Below are 20,517 nucleotides of genomic sequence, written 5' to 3'. Positions count from 1 at the left end.
GAAAATTGTAACTAAAGAAAAAGTACGTAAGAGAGAGAAAAAAAAAGAGGAACAATAAATAAACAAACCTCAAAATGTGGTTGAAATTTTTTGATTTTTGGTATATAATACCTTTGATGTCTATGCTTGCTTTTGCAAAACGTGGTTAGAAATTAGTGAAAAGAGTCCCTTTAAAGAGGTTACAAAAGTTTTGAGATTTACTATCTTTTAATATTTTATAGTTAAACACTATGATGATGATAACACATTTGATATTTTACACAAAATTTGATGAAATAAAATTTCACGAGAGAGTATATATATATATTTAAATGATAAAATTATATAAAATAAATATTTAAATGAAAAGGGTAGAGTAAAAAATTAATGGATTTAATATATGTCATAGATATAGATAGTTTTTTAAAAGATTAAAAATATCCATTTCGTCGTTATATTTTTACTAAAATAACAATTTAATCTTAAATTTTAGTTTGTAACAATTTAGTTCATATACTATAATTAAATTTAACAATTTAGTCCATAAACTTTAGCTTGTAATGATTTAATCCCTGTAGTTTAAAATTTGTAACAATTTGTTCCGATCGTAACAAAATTTATTAAAATTAAATGCTAAATTTTATCATATAACAATTTAATCATTCTAATTCTAATTTATAATCATAATTGGTCATCTTTAGTTTATCAATCTATATATATACGAAATTTAACAGAAAAATTTGGATGAAATCGTAACCAACTTTAAATTACAATAATTAAATTATTCCATATTAAAATTTAAGAACTAAATTGTTACCAGTTTGATTGATTGATGTACGATCGAGGGATTAAATTCTATACTTCATTCTTGCTTCAGCAAAAATAGACAGCGAGTGTTTTTTAACCTTTTTAAAATTATTATTATGCAATTTGTTGCCTGAATTTCGATTTCACTAATTTTGCATTATCCCAAAACATTGCTACACTCCGGTTCCGCGTTATCCTCTTCCAACCGGCGGCGAAAGAAACTGTTGATGATAGAGTTTTGCGCCTTTGAATTCGAGCATTTTGCAGGCTCTCCATTAGAGAATTCCTTCGTCGTTTCCCAGTTTTCGATCCCAAAGCCGTTAGAAGAAGACAATATATAGTGTATATTCTTCAATCCAACAGCTCTCCGGCGCCGCCGGCAATGGCCAGCTCTCCCATCCACGCTCCGGCCAACTTGCTGACCTCTAGATGTCTCGAACCATGCCTCTTCGGGAGCCATGGCTGCCTCCGCTCGCCATTTCTGAGTCAGACGCTACGGCCAGTCCCGGCAAGCAAGCTGGTGATTGTTGGTGGTTGTGTAATCGCCGGTTATGCTCGCAAATCAGTGGATTCTGCTGGAGTTTATCAGCTCATTGACGATGAGGACATTACCGTTCCTTCCTCCGACGAATCGCATTATGATGGAGAATCGACAGTCGATGACGGAGGTGCTTCTCTCAATTCTCACGTCTAATTTTCTTAATGTGTAGAATTGTCGCTATTATTTTCTCCCTCCATATTCTTTTATGGTGATATTTTAGGTTAATATGATAGTTACTTATCTGTTCGTTGGATAAATATAGAGTGTGCTGCTTATTTTGTCTTTGTTTATTGGCATTTCTTTATCAAGTAATTTATCACTGTCTTGTTAAAGAGCGCTAGGTTTCCTCTTTATTCTTTACCCAATTGTTTCATACGCTTAGTTTTCTGCTAATCTGTGAGTAATCTGATGGAAACTTTGAAGTTAAATCGGCGATTTGCTTTCATCTTTATACTGATAAACTATTGTTTGTGTTCCGAGAAATATGTTCACGCGAGACTATCACCAATTATTTCATATTGAACTAGAGAACCTTGTTTTATCCAAATGAGTGCTCAAACCAAGATTTTGCTGATGAACAGGTATTAAGACTTCAGGAACACGTAGGAGGATATCTATTGGAAGTTTTGGAAGATTGAAAACTCAAAAAGTTAAGGCTATCGCAACAAAATCTTCAAGTACAAATGAAAAATCAAGTGATGATGCCCGTGCACCAATTTTTGAACGTGGGTTGCCTCATATATCTGATCGTTCACAGTCTAAAGTTAAATCTATGGGAGAAAAGAAGAGGGTTAATGCCTCAAGACATGTAGACAAATTTCCAAGATCCTCTGAACATGATAGAGATAGACATCACAGCTCTGGCCCTAATTTATCGAGATCTGAGCAAGGTTCTGCTGCTTACTTCAGAGGATGGGGCTCTAGAGGGCCCTACGGTTCTGATTATGAACCAACCAAGTTCTCAGAGAGGGGCTTTTATAGCCGAAAGTCATTTAAAGACCTGGGATGCACTGAATATATGATTGAATCATTGAGGAGGCAGAGTTTCCTACGTCCTTCACAGATTCAGGTACATGATGTATATTACAGAGTTATGGTCCTGATTACCATGTAAGAAAAGACATTCTCTCATCAGAGAATTTAACGTAGCTTTGTTATGATAACTGTTACTTTTTAATATCTCACGTTTTCTAATTTCCACCAAAAGATGTATCAGATCTCGTGGTCATCTCATTTTTTGGCAGTCAAGCCATATTAATTTGTGATGCCTGATTTTAGGTGGGTTCAATACTTATACTAACTCTTGGGAGGATATGTTTAAGTCTCCTAAATAAGATTGGAATAATTCTCTTCTCTTAGGTATACGAGTTCATGAGAGGAAACATACTTCAATGGTTCATCGATAAGCAATGTTATTTGGAATTTAGGAGGAAGGAAAAGGGTCTTATTTTAGAGTTCGGTTCTGAACTAGCATAGGACCATGATAATTTAGAGTTTTCGGATTATGGATTAAGTGGATGAGTTAACATCCAAGTTCCTCTTCATCTTTATATTTCTATTTTGGAAGACCTAAAAGTAATGTCAACACATCTAGAGGGTGTTTAATTCATGGATAATATAAGACTTATGTAATCTAGACTTATGAAGTTAAGATTACATTTGACATGTGAGTTTGCTTATCAAAAGGCTTTGCTAATCTCATCAGCTACATAAACATCAGATCACATAAATTTAGAAATAAATCCATAAGCTAAAATTCATTGCTAAAAATAAAATAGATTAGAATTCATTATCAATAATTATTCTTCTAATTAAAAAAAAATACTTGCATCCTTTCAGTTAATGTACTTTTAATAGGTTTGGAGTAAAAAAGAGGTATTCCAGTAATTATAATACGTATAATTCCTATCCATGATGTCAGTAAACAATATAATAAGAATTTGATTTTGATTCGAAACAATTTCAAGTAAATAGCATTACATAAGATGAAATGTCATTCTATTTCTTACTAACAAATTTGTTACAAAGAGTTATAGGAGAAGCAATTATCACAGTGCTTATTTGTACTTTTATTAAATAATGAATAATGGCAGGCTAAGGCATTTGCACCAGTTATTGAAGGAAAGAGTTGTATCATATCTGATCAAAGTGGATCTGGCAAGACATTAGCATATCTTGCTCCATTAATCCAGCGTCTGAGGCAGGAAGAACTCGAAGGACTTAGAAAATCTTCTTCACAAAATCCCCAAATTGTTATCATTGTGCCGACAGCAGAGTTGGCTTCTCAGGTGGATTATCATTATTCTTGTAGCAGTATTCTAGTGTACTTCATAGTTTTATTCCAATTGCACATTTCTGATACCAGTTTTTAGCTTATAGTTTTACCTCTTCTTGTTTATTTCAGAAAATTTATTTATGTGTGGATAAAAGATGGAAATTAGCTCCAAAAATAAATTTTGTCATAAACATGATCAGATTAATGAGTGTTTGCCATCAACTTAACTTACATTGGGTATGGTTAAATCCTATAAAGCTGAAATTAGCCTCAAATATAAGCCCTGTGTTAAGGGAAATGGTAAAATATTAGCATATCTAGTAACTTAAAAGGGTTGATAAGAACTAAATCACGGAAATATAGACTCTGCAGGCATGAATAGCCAATTCTGCATTTAGAATTAAAAGAATTTATGCTAGTATTTTTCTTCATTGGGTGGGTACAATTTGACAACAATGTGAATTTCACAGGTTTTAAGTAATTGCCGATCCATTTCAAAATTTGGGGTGCCATTTAGGTCTATGGTTGTGACAGGCGGTTTCCGGCAGAAAACTCAACTTGAAAATCTACAGGAAGGTGTTGATGTTCTAATAGCAACTCCTGGTCGTTTGATGCTTCTAATAAATGAAGGTTTCTTGAAGTTATCAAATCTGAGATGGTAATCCTGTTTTTCTGAAGAGTTACTTTCTGTTGAGCCATCTTACATTTTTAATGGTGGGGTCCTAATTTATTTTGACATAGTAAGAATGTTTTCTTAAACTTGTTCTAGTGTTCTTCTTTCATTCCAAGATTTTAGATGTATGCATCATATCAAAGCCGAAGTATTTTTGCTATAGGTACATATACACAATTTATCAATGTCTTTTGCAACCATATTGTGGATTTGTCCAAGGACGGTAAACTCCCATGCATGAATTAAAAATGACAAAGGACAATGCTGAGGTTCATCATCCAGGCATTGACTACCTTAGGATGAGATACTCTTCACTGTCAAAGCCTCACATTGACATATTTATTCTAAGTTCCAGTTAAGTTCAAAGTTGCATTATAAGTTCCTTTAATTTTGATCAATTATCCAACTGAAAATGTGCATAATATTTATATAAAAGCATGATATTAATTGACAGCAGCAGAAAACTGTTCTAACCTTTGATATTTATATCCTGATTATTAGTTAAATGTCTGTATCCTGTGCATGTATGCTGAAAATCGAAATATTATTGTGAAGTAGTGAATAATTTGTGCAGAGCCCCTCTATCTGGGTCATAGTATATTTTTATGCTTATCTGAAGACCTTTTGTTTTTTATTTGGATATGGAACAGAGAAACCGTACCTATTAGAGTAAAAAGAAGGTTCAGAAAGGAGGGATGAAAAATCATAGGATAGATGTCTGATGTCTCAGGAAGGACTTTGAGTTTAATATCATAAAATACTTCAATGTTGATTTCAGCATGCTATTCAGATAATGAATCAGTTATTCCCCTTCTCCAGTGGCTGACCTTTATCCATATTAATAACCCAGCAGCATGTTGGTGTCATTGTGATTATTTCTCTGGACTTAATGAAATTACCATTTCTCTTTTTAAACTCCTACATGTCTCCCACAGTGCAGTTTTTTTTTTTCTTTCTGCTATAATAGTTACATGATGTTTTGCCTGACTGATACTCGAACAACCTTGTGCTACAGTGCTGTAATGGACGAGGTAGATATCCTTTTTAATGATGAGGATTTTGAAGTTGCTCTGCAGACTTTAATGAAATCTGCACCTGTTAACACACAATATCTATTTGTGACTGCAACTTTACCAGTTGAAATATATAATACATTAGTAGAAAATTTTCCGGATTGTGAAGTGATCATGGGACCTGGAGTTCACCGGATAAGTCCTTGCCTCGAAGAGGTTGGTCTTCAATTAATCATCTCTTATATACTTTTCCTGAGGCGATTAGTGATTGATGGACTAAAATGCTGTTTTATTGATACGGCATATGTTAGTGCATATTCAAAATTGGTCCATTACTGTGTTCATTGTACCTCCGAATGCTTTAGTTGTGTGAAAAAAAGTGGTTCTGTGTGTATCTGGGGGAGGAGGGGGGGATATGGTACGTTAGTGCATAAGTTTTAGTTTCTTTTGTCTTCTTCAAATCATGCAGTTTGTAGGTATAAATGTTAGATCTTTTCAACTTAAGGTTGCTCACCAATGTCTCAGGACATGATGTGCTTACTATTAGGAATACAAATAGAAAACTCTAATCTATTTATGGACCACTCTAATTTGGCATATTGATGTTTCTAGTCCAAGAAATATAAGGTGATATTTAGCCTTTTACTGTTAATCAAATGTGACGATTCTTCTTATTACTTGGGCCACTAACAGTACTGAACCATGACTATCAAATTGCACATCCAGGTTCTTGTAGATTGTAGTGGTGTAGATGAGCAGAACAAAACTCCGGATGCTGCTTTCTTGAATAAGAAAGATGCCCTCCTGCAGATTGCAGAACAAACTCCTGTCTTGAGAACTATCGTTTTCTGTAACAAGGTACATTCAATATTGGTTTAGGGTCAGGGATATTCTCTAGTTTCTGGATTGTGTCCATTTGTATTTTCCACCATTTAAGGGATTCCTTAGGGAGGACTATATGAGGGTGCATAGTTTTTCTAGAAGAGGCAAACTTTAATTTGTTTGGGTTTGAAAGGCTTGCCCCTTGATTACCTTTTGATTTTTAAGTTCCTTGCAACATAGCTAATTAAACTTGAAAAGCGGACAGGCATGTTTTGTGGGTGGGGGTGGATGGAAATTGGATTTTTTTTTCAAATAAATCAATTTAGGCAAATATTGAGGAAACTATAAATGAACCATATCCTCTTTGAGTTTCCAAGTTTGTTAAAAGAAAACTTGAATTCAAAATAATGGTTGAGATTAATAGTTCGGGGTCAGTGGTGCTATGGATTCTTGCAAAAATATATTTCTCAAGGTGTTTTAAGTCCTTTCAACACTCTTTCTGATAACATTCTATTTACTGCTATGTCTTGGTGTAAATCTTCCCCTTATTTTCACTCATATAGCATGAGCTCTCTTTTAACCAATTGGAGAAGTTTTCTATAACTCCATTGGTCTTTCGTGGGATTTTCTTTCCCATTTTGTAATTTCACTTATCAATGAAATTGTTTCTTATCTGAAAAAAAAATTATTTTGGTAATGTTTTAAGAATTTTGTGGGAATAATTTTTTTTTTTATACGAAACAACACTTTCATTGAGAATAATGAAAAAAGATACAAGAAGAACAAAAGAACCTACAAAGGGGCCCGCAAAAAACCAGCCCAAAAGAAGGGAGCTCCCTAAAGAAAAGGAATCCAATTCAAAAGAATAAGGCCAAATAGATAAATTACAAAAGGGCTTAGAAACGGTGGCCCAAACCGAAGTGTTAAATCTAATAATATCCCAAACATAATCCACTTGCTTCTCCACTCCCCTAAATAGTGTATGATTTCTTTCCAACCAAATACCCCATAAGGTTATCAAAAAACAAGCCTGCCACAAAAAACGACCCTAGTCATAAAAAGGGGGTATAGAAGCACCTCCTCCATCATAGCCCTACAATCCCTAGCACGGACCAAAGACAACCCAAAACACATAAAGAAACGACACCATAAATCCTGCGCAAACTGACAAGTCCACAACCTAGATCTTTTCCGTGGGAATAATTTTTGGATTGGTAGTTTTTGTTATGTCTCTTTCTCAATGGGTCTTTATAGGTTTCTTTTGAAATAATGATAATATTAGTGCTATTTTATCACCTGGGCTCAATATTGAACACTAATTGGGATCTCTCCTTGGAAAAATTTTACTAGAGGAGAAAAGTTTGAGTTTACTGTATTGAATGTAGTTCAAAATCGAGCTGTCATTATTTTGCATGTAATCAGAAGGCTTTGTCCCCTTCGAGTGTTTTAATGTAAATATTTCTTTAAAGTCCTTTGAGTTACCGATTTAGATCCATTTTCAATCCTTATAAAGTGGTATGGTTAATGGTGGTCTTATTTCTTTTTGTAAGTTTGTTTTGCAGATGAAGTTTTCATGTAACTATCTTTCCTTTTTGAGAATGCTTTATATTCTTGTTCTCTTGTGTCCATTCTTAATCAATATGGTTTTGTTTTTTACTAAAGAAAAAATTATGAAGAGAAAAATTCAAAATCTACCAAAGTTTTTACTCTTATGTTAGCTTCTTCGTTGAGTTTTGCAGATTGAAACCTGTAGAAGAGTTGAAAATGCATTGCAGCGTTTTGATAAAAAGGGTAGCCATCTGCAAGTTTTTCCATTTCATGCTGCCTTAGCAAGAGAGTCACGGCTTGCAAATATGGAGGCATTCACCAATTCGCAATCTAACCAAGTATCCCAGTTCTTGGTTTGCACTGATAGGTACCTCTTACCATTCACCCTACAAAATAGTGATAAAAATGCACTCAATCAATACGAGCTTTCTTCCTCTAAATTGCTCTTAAATTGCAAACAATCTTCATTAGAAGTTGTTTGGTAGAACACACGGTTCAACTCATGGAATCCCGAAGACTGTAAACTGTTTGTTCCATGAGAAATGAGAATAGGGACAGTACAAAAACAGATGATCCCCATCATTCCAATCAGAATCACATGGTTAACCGCAAAATAAATATGAACTTTCTGATCAGAAGACTTAAATTTACATAAAATAATGTACATTGATCATAATGATTTGAATTTTGACATCTAAAGAACAGGAAATTGGTTAAAAAAAGGAATATTTTGAAATTATTGACAGGGCATCACGTGGAATCGATTTTCCAAACGTGGATCACGTCATACTTTTTGACTTCCCACGTGATCCTAGTGAGTATGTGCGCCGTGTTGGAAGAACTGCCAGAGGTGCTACTGGCAAAGGAAAAGCATTCATCTTCGTGGTTGGAAAGCAGGTGACCCTTGCGCGGAGGATTATTGAAAGAAACAGGAAAGGTCACCCATTGCATGATGTGCCATCTGCTTATGAGCTGACATACTAAAAAATTGCTTGCTAAAAGATTAAAGCAGATGCAGTTACTGGAAGACGTTGCTGAATTAACAAGCTGGAAACTGAGCTTAATGGAATGCAGTTGCCTCCCCTGCTATCAGCTAATGAGGTTTTATTCTCTCTCTCATACTAATCTCTCTCTGAATGCATTGAGGGTCTGAAAATTTCTATTATACGTCAGCCAACGGATTGTTGTAATTGATATGATATGTTCTGAGTAATTCATTTCTTCAATAATTGGTAAAACGGTTCAATAGGTTCCTCCATAAAATCTTTGTTCTCCTGGTGGCTACGGTAGGCTTTTACAGGTAGAGTTTTTGCTCTGCTTTTTTTTTTTTTTTTTTTTTTTTTTGAGAATCGGTTGCTGGAACTTTGCTCCCCTATACCTAGGGGCACCTGTGCTCGCCCCAAGACCCGGACCCTAGGTAGAGTTTGCCATTTGTAAATGGTTAGCCTTTTGTAGATTTTAAATTTTGTTCGAAGTCTGCTAAAGCCCAGGATTCGATGTCAGGACTATACAATATAATCAATACAAGATTCTAAAATTAACTGTGTAATTTATATCACAAACACACACACACTTGAAATGAGACATTAAATATAATCAGAATTATTTTGGTGGAGGAATTGATTGGACTAACTTGGTGCATGATGTAGCATTGCATAAACAAATGCTCAAGTTAGTTACAATTCTTGTATTTGGAGTTTCAAAGTATTAGTAAGTATATTCTGAACCCTTCTCTTTGTTTATGAGTGAGAATTGCGATGATCTCTGCTAGTTGTAGGATGTTAGTAGGGTACTTGGTCTCAATAATGGCTTTCTTTGCTGGATTGGCTTGGTGTAATGCTATGTCATTGGCTATATCTTTCGTGTTTAACATGTTAGGATGTGTCGTGTTAGGTCGTTTTTTTTCTTATATGGGTGTTTTTTCAATTTAGTCCCTATTATTTAAAAGGTTTCAATTTAGCATATCGTGTTTTAAGATCTTTAATTATAATCGGCTTGTTGATAAATATTAAAATTGGCATATGATGAGCTTACATGGCATGATGTATAAATTTGTGAGAGGAATTAGGAACTGTCCTCACTAATGTGGCTTAATTCCTCCAACTCATTAAGTATCATATCATAAACTTATTGGTAGCAAAGTATTTCTATTTTGGCAAATGGCTTAGATGGAATGGGTTCAAACTATGGTGGTTACTTACCTTGGATTTAATATCCTACGAGTTTTCTTGTCAACAAAATTTTCTTTATCAACCAAATGTAGTAGAGTCTGGTTAGATTAGTGCAGGTGTGCACAAGATGGTTCGAACATATTGATATTAAGAAAAAAAGTGTATAATTGAAAATAATTAAAAGAATACATTAAGAACTAAAACATAGGAAGGTTTCTCATTGAAAATATGAGGTCTTTAGAAAATGCATTAGAGACTTTATTGATGACAGTCTCATAGGGAATTTGGTTATATCCAAGTAAAGAATTATGCCTAACCACCAAACTCTATGCGTTGAATTTGATCATCAACAAAATTTTCATCTTTTAGGTCTTGATTATTTTGTTTTTTTATTTTAGTTTATAGACACTATTTTCACCTATATATATTTTTATTCTGCATCTACTTTTTAAAATTATTTTCAAAATCTAAGCTAAAATTTGAAAACTAAGGATGTTTATGATATTTGACTAAAAAACGTTAGAACATGTTCAAAAAATTGTGAGCGAACTAGCATAATTTTCAAAAATAGAAAAAAAAATTATTATCCAGTGGGATCTTAGTTGTGTCTAAATTTTATTTTGTTATTTAAATTTTCATAATTTCAAATTTAGTCTCTAAATTTTAAAACATTAATCATTTTGATATTTATTGTTATTCTACACCCAATAGATCAATGATGCGACTTAAAGTATGTGATGATGTGGGCTGAATTGAAACTACATAAATTGATTCCAGGAATTAAATTAATGGTTATTCCTTTTATTACTCTTTAATATGGTTATAATGCAACAAAGGGCCAAAATTAACATTATAAAAATTTTAAAATTTAAACAAAATTAAAGAGGTGCAACAGCAACCAATGTGTGGATCATATTTTCACATTTCTATTAATAAATAAGTCTTTAATATTACATTTATTTTTTCAAAGGTTTAATAGGGGTGGGAGTGATGATTTGAACTTTCAACATTTTAGTTGAAAGAATATTACTTAATTGTATATTATTCTTAAACAATATTGATTTGACTGGAGAAGACGATTATACCTAATCTACTGGTGCACATAAATAAACGTCATAAGTAAGTATGTTTAAAAAGAAACAAAAAGTAAAAGAAAATAAATAAATATTTATTAGACAAGTTTTAACATTTAGAGACTCTTGAGAAACAATATTGAAAGAAAAGAGTTTTACTAGATATAAAATGAAAAGTAAAAAAGAAAAAAAAGTCATTGTATCATGTGGAGCTTGGGGACATTCCTTGGCCTCCAAAGGAGCAAAATTAATGTTTATAACCAAAAATTATTATCAAACTAGATTTGAATAATAGATTTTAAGAGTTTGAAGTTGAAGAATCAAAAAGTGTAATCTAACCAAAATGGTATTTATAATACTAGGACGCTTAATGGGTCGCATCATCTTTTAAATGCCTCAACTTTGAATGCAATCTTCATGATCTCTGATAACCACTAGATATACATTCGAGTTATTTTTATATTTTTTTTTTCATAAATTCAAAATAATTTAGGGATATAACGATTTTTGTTTTTAATTTTTGGGTTCTCTAGTTTTTGTACTTTAAAAACAAAAACCATAAAAAAGTTTTGTTTTTTGTTTTTAAAAACAGAAAACTGAACATGTCTAATAATTATTTTTAGTTTTCTCTTTTTCGAAAATTATAAACTTGAAAAGATATCTTAGAGGGAGAAAAATCTATGTAAAGTAGAGACGTGGACAGAGTCAGAGATGCTTTGGAAAATTACGAGTTTAATAATTAATATTAATTAAAATTAAAAACGAGTAATAAATATACACAATTTATTTATATTTTATTGAAAAAAAATATTATTTACTAGTATCAATAATTAGTTTAAAAAAATTTAAATTTTATTCATAATTTAGTAAAACAGTTAATCAAATATATACTAATTATTTAGAAAATGAAATCAGTGACAAGGGTAAGACATGGTAGAAAATGCATTATATACATGAAAATAAAAATTTACAAAGATAAAAAAAATCCCTTTAAAACAAAACTAGTAAATTTTAGAGAGATAAAAGAAAAAATTGAAAGAAAAGTTAGAAAAAAAAATTAATGAGAGAAAATTAAAGGCAAAAATAAAAGTCGTTCACAGAGAGTAAATTTGGGAGTAAAAGACGAACAAGGAAAGGATAAGATAAAAGAAGGAAATTATACCAAATGACAGAGTAAATATGTGTTTTTAAAAAAGGTCAATACTTTTTGTTTTTTTTTTTTAAATTACAAAAGTGACTTTTAGTAGTCATGTGATTTTATACCGTTGCCTGATCCAGAATTTTCTTTCACAGCAGCTTCACTTCAAATTTAATAGAAATAATTTATAATCGCTGTTTATAACTAAATTAAATTATTAATTTAATATATCGTAATTGTTCTATATATATATATATATATATATTCTAAATTGCGAGATCCTCCGGGTCACTAATTATATAAGTTTACAATTTATGTCAATTTTTAAAATTTTAAACTTAATGTTATATATATAAATACATATTCTTTTTGTATTATTTTTCTAAAAAAGAAAGAAAAAATCATAGTGAGAAAAAAAAAATGTAAACAAAAAGTAATTGAAATATATTAGTTAAATTAAATAAAAAATAAAAATGATAGGGGAAGAAAATTGAACTGTTACCAAATCTCTTTTTCAAAACTAAAAATCAAAAATAAAAAACTAAAGACAATAAACAAAAAATGGTTTTCAATTATTCTTGTAGTCATTTTTTTAACGGTGTTTAGCAAAAGTATATATTTCCAAGGTTTTAAATGTCTATATCGATCGATTGAATTGTTGATGTCACAATTTCATGAAAATATCGATAAAATATCAATGTCGATGTCGATGAATATTTTCATAAGAGTTAAAAAATTAAAAAATTGTAAAAAGTATTTAAATTAACAAATAAATAATTTTCTATTTCTAAATAAATAAAAAATGATTAATATTAATATTATGCATGTCTTAGTTTCATTTTACTGATATTTTCATATTTTATCGAATTTTTTGGTAATATGATAGAAATGTCCATGGTCATGTCCACATGTGACAGATAATTTTTTTTATATCTGTAAGTGTCCGGACCAACTAAAGCGCACCTGACTAAGCAATCACGTCGGGAAACATATAGAATTCGGTGGCCTATCATGAAATTTAAATTCATTCTTTTTTAATTAATCCTAATTCCTTCGGATCAATGAGCTACACATGATGTCACGGGTGACGTATAATTAATACCCTCCTCTTTGGGCACCAATTTTATCCAAAGTTGTGTAGGAAATTTTGTCCAAAGTTGTGGAGGAAAGGAAAGTAAAAAACCGAACGGAAACAAATCATCAGCGTTCGTACTTATTCTGACGGTCCCCTTCATTCTCTCTCAATTCTCAAACCGAACCGATTTCTCAAATCCGATCCCTAGTTTCTTCTCCAAATCCTCTCAAACCAGAAAGCCTCGCATTCGCATTCGCAATCGCAGCGCATATGGATAATCAGAATCAGAATGATCGTAATCCGGCGGTTCCGTGGTCCTCGAAAACGGCGATTCTGGATTCTCCGCTCAACGCCGTCGGATTCGAGATCCAGACCTTATCTCCTCACAGAGTAGCCGGCCGCATTCTGGTTTCCCCTAAGTGCTGCCAGGTCTGTTTCTGTTTCGATTTCGATTTTTGAGTTTCGATTTTGAGTTTTGTGACAAATCGGAAATCGAATAAAAAAAAAAACGCAGCCGTTCAAGGTGCTGCACGGCGGCGTGTCGGCGATGATAGCGGAGGCGCTGGCGAGCATCGGAGCTCAGATGGCGTCGGGATTCCAAAGAGTGGCGGGATTCCATCTGAGTATAAACCACTTGCAGAGCGCGGAGATCGGCGATCTCGTTCTCGCCGAAGCTACCCCCATCTCCCTCGGAAATCCTATTCAGGTACCTCACTTTCTTTGGTTTTCTTTCTTCAGTTTCAATTCACAATTCATATCTTTGTTTCTGAAATAAGAATTTTGTTTGTTTGTTTGTTTGTTTCAAATTTGAGTTCAAGTGAAAAAAAATTAAATTATAAAAATAGATACATTGTCTAACTAATAGGGTTTTTTTTTTTGGGGGAAAAAAAATCATTGTGGACTCACATGTCCAACCATGGTTTAAAGAAAATAATAATAATAAAAAAAAATCTGCCGTACGATTTTTAAAACAATTATGTGGGCTCATTTGGGAAATGGAGGATTTGCACTCTTTTTAAAGAAATTTTTTAGTAGTATCCAATTTTCAATGTTATAGATATCTTAAAAAGCTTATTGAAATTTCAATTTTACTAAATAATCTATTATACATCTAAACTCTAAAAATTTAAGGACCTATCAACGAGGTTCCGACGTAATGGCAAGAGTCTTGAACTTTGTGGTATCACCTACTATAAAATCTTGAACTCAAATCCTACACCGCACTGGTCACAGTGTCGCTTGCCCCAATTATAGGATCCATGACATAAGCCACACAATATTGATTTTGAGAAATCAACGATGAATTTTTAAAGTATATAACTAATTAGAAGAACCCAAATTATAATTTAAGCTTTATATTTATATATTTTACTTTGTTTATCTTTTTGAAAAGAAAAAAGAGAATGTGAGAATAAGGTGTGGTTATGCATATGATTTGATTTAGGTGTGGGAGGTAGAATTGTGGAAGGCCTCAAAAACTTCAAGCTTAGAGAGAAGTAGAAGAGAGGTTGTGTCGTCCTCAAAGGTTACTCTCCTATGCAACTTGCCTGTCCCAAAACATGCCCAACCCTTGGTTGACACTCTCAAGGCCTTCTCAAAGTTATGAATCTTACAAATTAAAGAGTTCTTTTTCTTTCTTTCTTTTAACTATAGAACTTGATTACCACTCGACTCATAGAGTAATGAGTTATTGTTTCAAATCCTTAGTCCTGTTTTTTGTTTTTAGTTTTTATTAGAAAATTCGGATGGAAAACGTATTCTTACTAACTCCTCTTCCTCGTCAAACGATTGAACAATATTATAGATATATTTTGTTTGTTGCTTTCAAGTAACATTATAATTTAAAGATCATATTAAATATCCTTTATTACGTTATAGTTTAATTGATTTGAGGGATTAGGATCTTCAATTTGTTATAGGTTAAATTTTCACCTTATTTAAATTGTAGTTCTAGAAAGATAGAATTTATCGTGTAAAAGAAAACTTACCACATCCATAAAATATAAGAAAATCTATACATTATTTACTATTATTACTATTAATTTTTAGCAATCTACACGTTAAATTCAAAGGTTGTAGCTAAGGAAATTTTCAGGTAAATAAAAATATTATCAATCAAAGGAGTCAAAATTAAACTTTAATGTTACAATCGAATAGTGAGTCTTTTTCAGCTAAAATTGCACTACTAGATTTTTGAGATTTTCACGATGGTGATTGCACTACTAGATTTTTGGGATTTTCATGGTGGTGATGAACAGTAAAAAAAGTTGCAAAAATAAAAAAGCCATAAAATGTTAAAGGTGCTTTTTTTTTTTTTTTGAAAAACGAAAAATTTTCATATATTTTTGGTCTTTTCGTGATGTTTTCTTAACATCATGGAAAGTAGAAAATAACATGGGACTACAAGACGTCTAAAAACCGCCACGAAAGGGTCGAGTGCATTTTTTGTGTGAAAATATGGATATTTACAATTTTTTCGTTATTTGTAATGTTTTTTTAAACGTCACCAAAAGTAGGAATAAACATGGGATAACATACGTTTAAAAACCATCACGAATTTTTCGTTATTTATAACATTTTTTTGATCATCATGAAAAGAAGAAAAAATGTTGTGGTTCCATGACGGGTGGAGCGAGTTTTTGGTAGGAAAAGACAAACAATATTTGTGTTTTTTAAATGTTACAAAAAGTCAAAAATTTTGGGATTGTATGAAAGTTAAATAAAGGTCACAGAATGATATGACGCGTTTTTTGCAAGAAAGCGGGATGATTAAAGCACATTTTTCGTTAATTTATGACATTTTTTTAAACGTCACAAAAAGTAAATAAAAATTATGGAATTTCATTATATTAGAGAATGTCGTAAAATATTGAGTGTATTTTTTGAATGAAACCATGGATATTTATGGATATGGGCTTCTTGCTACTTTATGAAAATTTTTAGAGATAATATGTTCTGGGGCGATTTTAGAAACTTATTTATACAAATGTCTAAAGTTTTCTAATTTTACAAGATTGTAGGACTTTTTTTAATTTCGATTTTACCCTTATTTATTACATTTACATTTATTATAGTTATTTGTTTTTTTGAAATAAAAAAGATTTAATTCCATAAATTATTATCATAATCATTGTGGGCCCTATACTAATTTTCAACACAAATCCCTTAATTCACTCTTCAAAACTTTAATTCACTCCTTCAAAAAGATTGATTTTCTTGATTTACTAAAATTAATTAAGGGACAGGGTAGGTTGAAAATTATGTCGAGAACTATGTGAGTTTTTTTCCATATAAAGTTCATAAAATCATTGTTAGCAACTCACTCTCTAACCATAACCCTAACTCACCCTCCAAATACAACCCTCGATATATCCAGATATAAACTAAATTCCATATAAACTTCCTGAAATCACTGTTAGCAACTCACTCTCCAACAACAACCCTCGAATATATCTGGACATAAACTAAATTCTGGATATATCTGAAGAAAAAATCTAGTCTTCTTCTCAAATTGATTGAGAAGAAGTAATAATGAAGAAAAAGAATTGGTCACATGGATTGTAGGTGGAAAATCCAGAAAAAAAAAAAAGAAAAAAACTTTTAGAGTAAAAACCACCGTCGATGATATAAAAGTTTCCCTCAGTAAAAATATGTTTTACAAACTTTCTCACTCATGGAAAATGAAATTTCTCTATTTTTATCTCACGCTTTGGCTGACTTGAAATTGGGGATTTAAAATGGACCCATCAAGTAAATTTTTACCACCATAGATTTGCAACATATCGATTTTGGACAAAGTGTAAGGTCTAGTGGCCACGCTTTTGCGACATATTGGCCTGGGACAAAGTGTCAGATCTAGTGATCACATTTTTGCCATCTTGGCTTTGAATAAAGTGAATGATCTCGTGATTACAAATTTGTCACATATGTTACTTATTTGTCTGCTAGGTCATTCGAGGATCAACATCAATTAAACTTGTCGGCATGGCTACCTTTGTCAAGTTAATCAGCCAGGTTTTATCTTTTATAAGATTTTTATGCAAATCTACCGTTCCTTCAATTTATCCGGAACGAAGTGGTATTGCATTCGAATATGTTTTGATTTGGAATGGAAAATTGGACGACAAAGACAAATGGTAAGATTTGACAACTAAAGCGCTACAAAATTTTTTTACTATTTTTTAAATATAAATATTATATTATTGATGACTTTTTAGAAGAAAGTTGGCGTTGACATCTTCACTGACCTAAATGAAAACTGTTTTATTGCAATAAGACATAAAAATAAAAACAACAAAAAAAAAAACAAGAAGGATCTAGATTCTATATACATCCTTGATGTCTTCTTAGATCTTGCCCCATATCACATGGACTCTCTTCCTTATCCTTTCTAACACATTCATCTTTTCTATCTTGGGCTTTATAAATCTATTTTTTTTAGAAGAAACATTTAATTAGAACTTCTTTCAAGAGTTTTGATTAAAAAAATGTCTCTCAAAATTACTTTTTTCAAAATCATCCTTATATTATTGCACAGCAAATCATCTTGATATTTGATTATGCATATTATTTTTAGTACTTTTTAGTCAAGCAGATACCAAAAACCCTCTAGCACGCCATTTTTTTTTTCTTAGCATCAAAATATAAAAATTTATTATAAAAAGTACTTTTGATCGAGACAAAAAACCATGCAAAAAGCACTTGCAAATATAGTGTTAAATATTATGAGATCGACGATAGTGTTAGCTACTACACTACAATTATTTTGTCCTTTATAAAAACATGTTAACTTTCAAATATAAATTACCTTTGCATTACGTTTAAGCAACCTCACCAATAAAATAGCGATAGTGAGAGATATTTTCAGGTAAGGAAAATAAAAGAAAATTTGCAAAAGAAGCTAGAAAAATATTAACAAAGTGTTCAAAAAACATTTTTGGATTAAATTTGGTAAAGCATAAACTTTTTTGGTTTAATTTTTACAATTACGTCGTGGTTTCCATTATACTTCTACGTTTATAAAATATAATAAGACCGGAAGACAAGTCGTATGTGGGGCATCCGATTCTCTAATTAAATTCCGCGTCTCGTCTCCAGTCTTCTCCACCAACTCCTCTCCTCTCCGATCTAATCCGCAAAAATCGTCCGCTCCGGACGTCGCACTCCGATCCAAAAAATGTCTACGTCGGAGAACAAGAAGCCGCCGTCCTCCTCCTCCAACACGGCGGCTGATCTCGACGCTCCGCTTCACGCCATCGGATTTCAGATCGAACACGTATCGCCTCACAGAGTCAGCGGCCGTCTCCCGGTTTCCCCAAATTGCTGCCAGGTAATTGATTCTCAATTCGATTCATTCGATTTTGCGTTTTTGCTTTTTGCGATTCTCAATTTCTGATTCTCCGTTTTGCAATTTTGTTTGATTAGCCGTTTAAAGTGCTGCACGGAGGAGTATCGGCGCTGATTGCGGAGTCGCTGGCGAGTATGGGCGCTCACGTCGCCTCCGGTTACCGGAGAGTGGCCGGAATCCATCTCAGCATCAACCACTTGAAGGCGGCGGAGGTCGGCGACGTCGTTTTGGCAGAAGCGACTCCGGTCTCCGTCGGCAAAACCATTCAGGCATCTCCTCTTCTTCTTCTCTCTGCTTTTCTTATCTTCTCACTTTTTATTATTATTATTATTATTATTTTAAAATTTAATATGAAGAATTGTATTTTCAAAATTAAATTAACTCAAATTACGAGTTTAGCCTAAGTATTGTTTGTTAGATATTTTAAAAAATTTACGCAGAAAACAAAGAGGTCAAAATTCTATTAGACACAAAATTTGATATTGTCTATAATAAATCATATAGATTTTATTATTTTTTCAAACTTAAGAATATAAGTACGATTTTTGTTTTAACCAGAATAGGAGTGATTTTTTTTGAGTTCGTGTATGATTTTAATTATCCTATTTTAGTAAAATTTCAAATTTTATATTCAAATGCGAGTTTTTTTTTTTTTGTTATTTATATGAATCGCACCGTTCTTAAAAAATGTTCACCCATGGTTCTAAATAGGATACAAAACCTTTTTTTCTCACTAGTTAAAGTTGTACTATTGCCATATTGGGAAAAGAAGAAAAAATTTTACATTCTAACGTTTCATTTATATAATCTATCAATTTTGAAAAGTTGGGAGACCATATAGAAAGAAAATTTTAAAATCTTAATTTTTAAAAAATTCTAGGTTAAATTATGATAGGATAATGTTCATCTCCAAATTTCATAAACTTTCAATTTAGTCTATGTATTCAAGTAAAATTTTTTTATTAATAGTCTATTGGAAATTAGCAAACTAATTAACACTATTCACCCTAGATTGAACCAAAATGCAAGGACTAAAATGCAAACTTAACACTATTTACTTAAGAAAAATTAGGCCATCAATAGAATTAAACCAAATTACAAGGACTAAAATGAAATGGCTGGATAATTGTGTAGGTATGGGATGTACGATTATGGAAGGGTGAGGGAGAAAGTAGAGTCTATATTTCCTCATCAAGGGTGACTCTCATATGCAATTTGTCTGTGCCAAAACATGCCCAAAATGCCGCTGATGCCCTCAAAAGGTTTGCAAAATTGTGATAAAATTATTGTACTATATAGTATATATCTATATTTATTATATTTCCCACTTTAGAGGGTTATTTTGTATTTTAACTTATACTAGAAATAAATCAATCATACTTTAGACCATCTTTCATTATGGAATCTTAAAACTAAAATTTTTACTTGAAAAGATCAAAAGTTTGAAAGTTATGGTATTGTCTTGTTGTTTCTAGTTTTTAGTTTTTGAAAATTATGCTTTCTTTGCCATTTTTGGTTATGTTCTTTTTTCTTTTTTAATCTTTTTAAAAATGTCTTTATATTATTATTCTTCATTTTTTTAGATAATATTTTGGTCCATATAATTATAGTTTTAATTCGTTTTAATCCATGCATTTTGTACTTTCGAAGTGTCTACTTTATCCCTATACATAAAAAAATAACTATTTTGGTCTCTTCATTTTTCTATGTCATTTATTTTGGTCAAGATTTTAATATGACACTACATTTTTTGAAATGTAGTCATAAATTTGTATTAAAATGTTTCCATTATATTAAAATTTTGTAACAAGGACCAAAATGATGTTTTGAAAGTAAAAAAATTAAATGAAATAAAAGTTGAAAGTAAAAAGACCAACAGTTTCACATTCTAACGTTTTATATCTATAATCTTTAAATTATAAAAATTGAGGGAGAAAATTTATTCTCATATAATTTTATAAAATGAATATGAAAGTTTGAGATTAAAATAGGATACAAGCTTTTTTAATTCGGTTAAGATATTAAAAAAAAATTAAAATTTAAACGCTCTAAAAG

The 20,517-nt window shown here is 31.7% G+C and overlaps 3 protein-coding genes across 4 annotated transcripts; all 3 read left to right on the top strand.

The window, feature by feature from the left end:
* Positions 1-915: 915 nt before the first annotated feature.
* Positions 916-9,195, top strand: LOC111009193 (DEA(D/H)-box RNA helicase family protein). The gene is made up of 8 exons (XM_022282175.2): positions 916-1,454; positions 1,909-2,396; positions 3,421-3,615; positions 4,073-4,260; positions 5,291-5,504; positions 6,015-6,146; positions 7,850-8,025; positions 8,405-9,195. Exons 1-8 carry the CDS (start codon positions 1,169-1,171, stop codon positions 8,640-8,642), a joined length of 1,917 nt encoding a protein of 638 aa, XP_022137867.1. The 5' UTR covers positions 916-1,168; the 3' UTR covers positions 8,643-9,195.
* A 3,988-nt stretch (positions 9,196-13,183) lies between these two features.
* On the top strand, positions 13,184-17,853 carry LOC111009343 (1,4-dihydroxy-2-naphthoyl-CoA thioesterase 1). Of its 2 annotated transcripts, none has more exons than XM_088124226.1 (3): positions 13,184-13,544; positions 13,630-13,821; positions 17,064-17,853. In XM_088124226.1, the coding sequence occupies exons 1-3, from the start codon at positions 13,386-13,388 to the stop codon at positions 17,253-17,255; spliced, it is 543 nt and encodes a 180-aa protein (XP_087980352.1). In that variant the 5' UTR covers positions 13,184-13,385; the 3' UTR covers positions 17,256-17,853. The 2 variants fall into 2 exon arrangements, with proteins under 2 accessions (XP_087980352.1, XP_022138086.1); XM_022282394.2 differs by lacking the exon at positions 17,064-17,853 and adding an exon at positions 14,560-14,975.
* Positions 17,854-18,149: 296 nt separating this feature from the next.
* On the top strand, positions 18,150-19,851 carry DHNAT1 (Thioesterase superfamily protein). The gene is made up of 3 exons (XM_022282458.2): positions 18,150-18,444; positions 18,540-18,731; positions 19,597-19,851. The coding sequence occupies exons 1-3, from the start codon at positions 18,292-18,294 to the stop codon at positions 19,738-19,740; spliced, it is 489 nt and encodes a 162-aa protein (XP_022138150.1). The 5' UTR covers positions 18,150-18,291; the 3' UTR covers positions 19,741-19,851.
* The last annotated feature ends 666 nt before the right edge of the window (positions 19,852-20,517 follow it).

The sequence above is a fragment of the Momordica charantia genome, assembly GCF_013281855.1.
Source record: "Momordica charantia cultivar OHB3-1 chromosome 5 unlocalized genomic scaffold, Mcharantia_2.0 BLBB01000005.1, whole genome shotgun sequence".
Lineage (NCBI taxonomy): Eukaryota > Viridiplantae > Streptophyta > Magnoliopsida > Cucurbitales > Cucurbitaceae > Momordica > Momordica charantia.
Note: the sequence above shows the minus strand (reverse complement) of the source record. Positions and strands in the feature narration are given on the sequence as shown.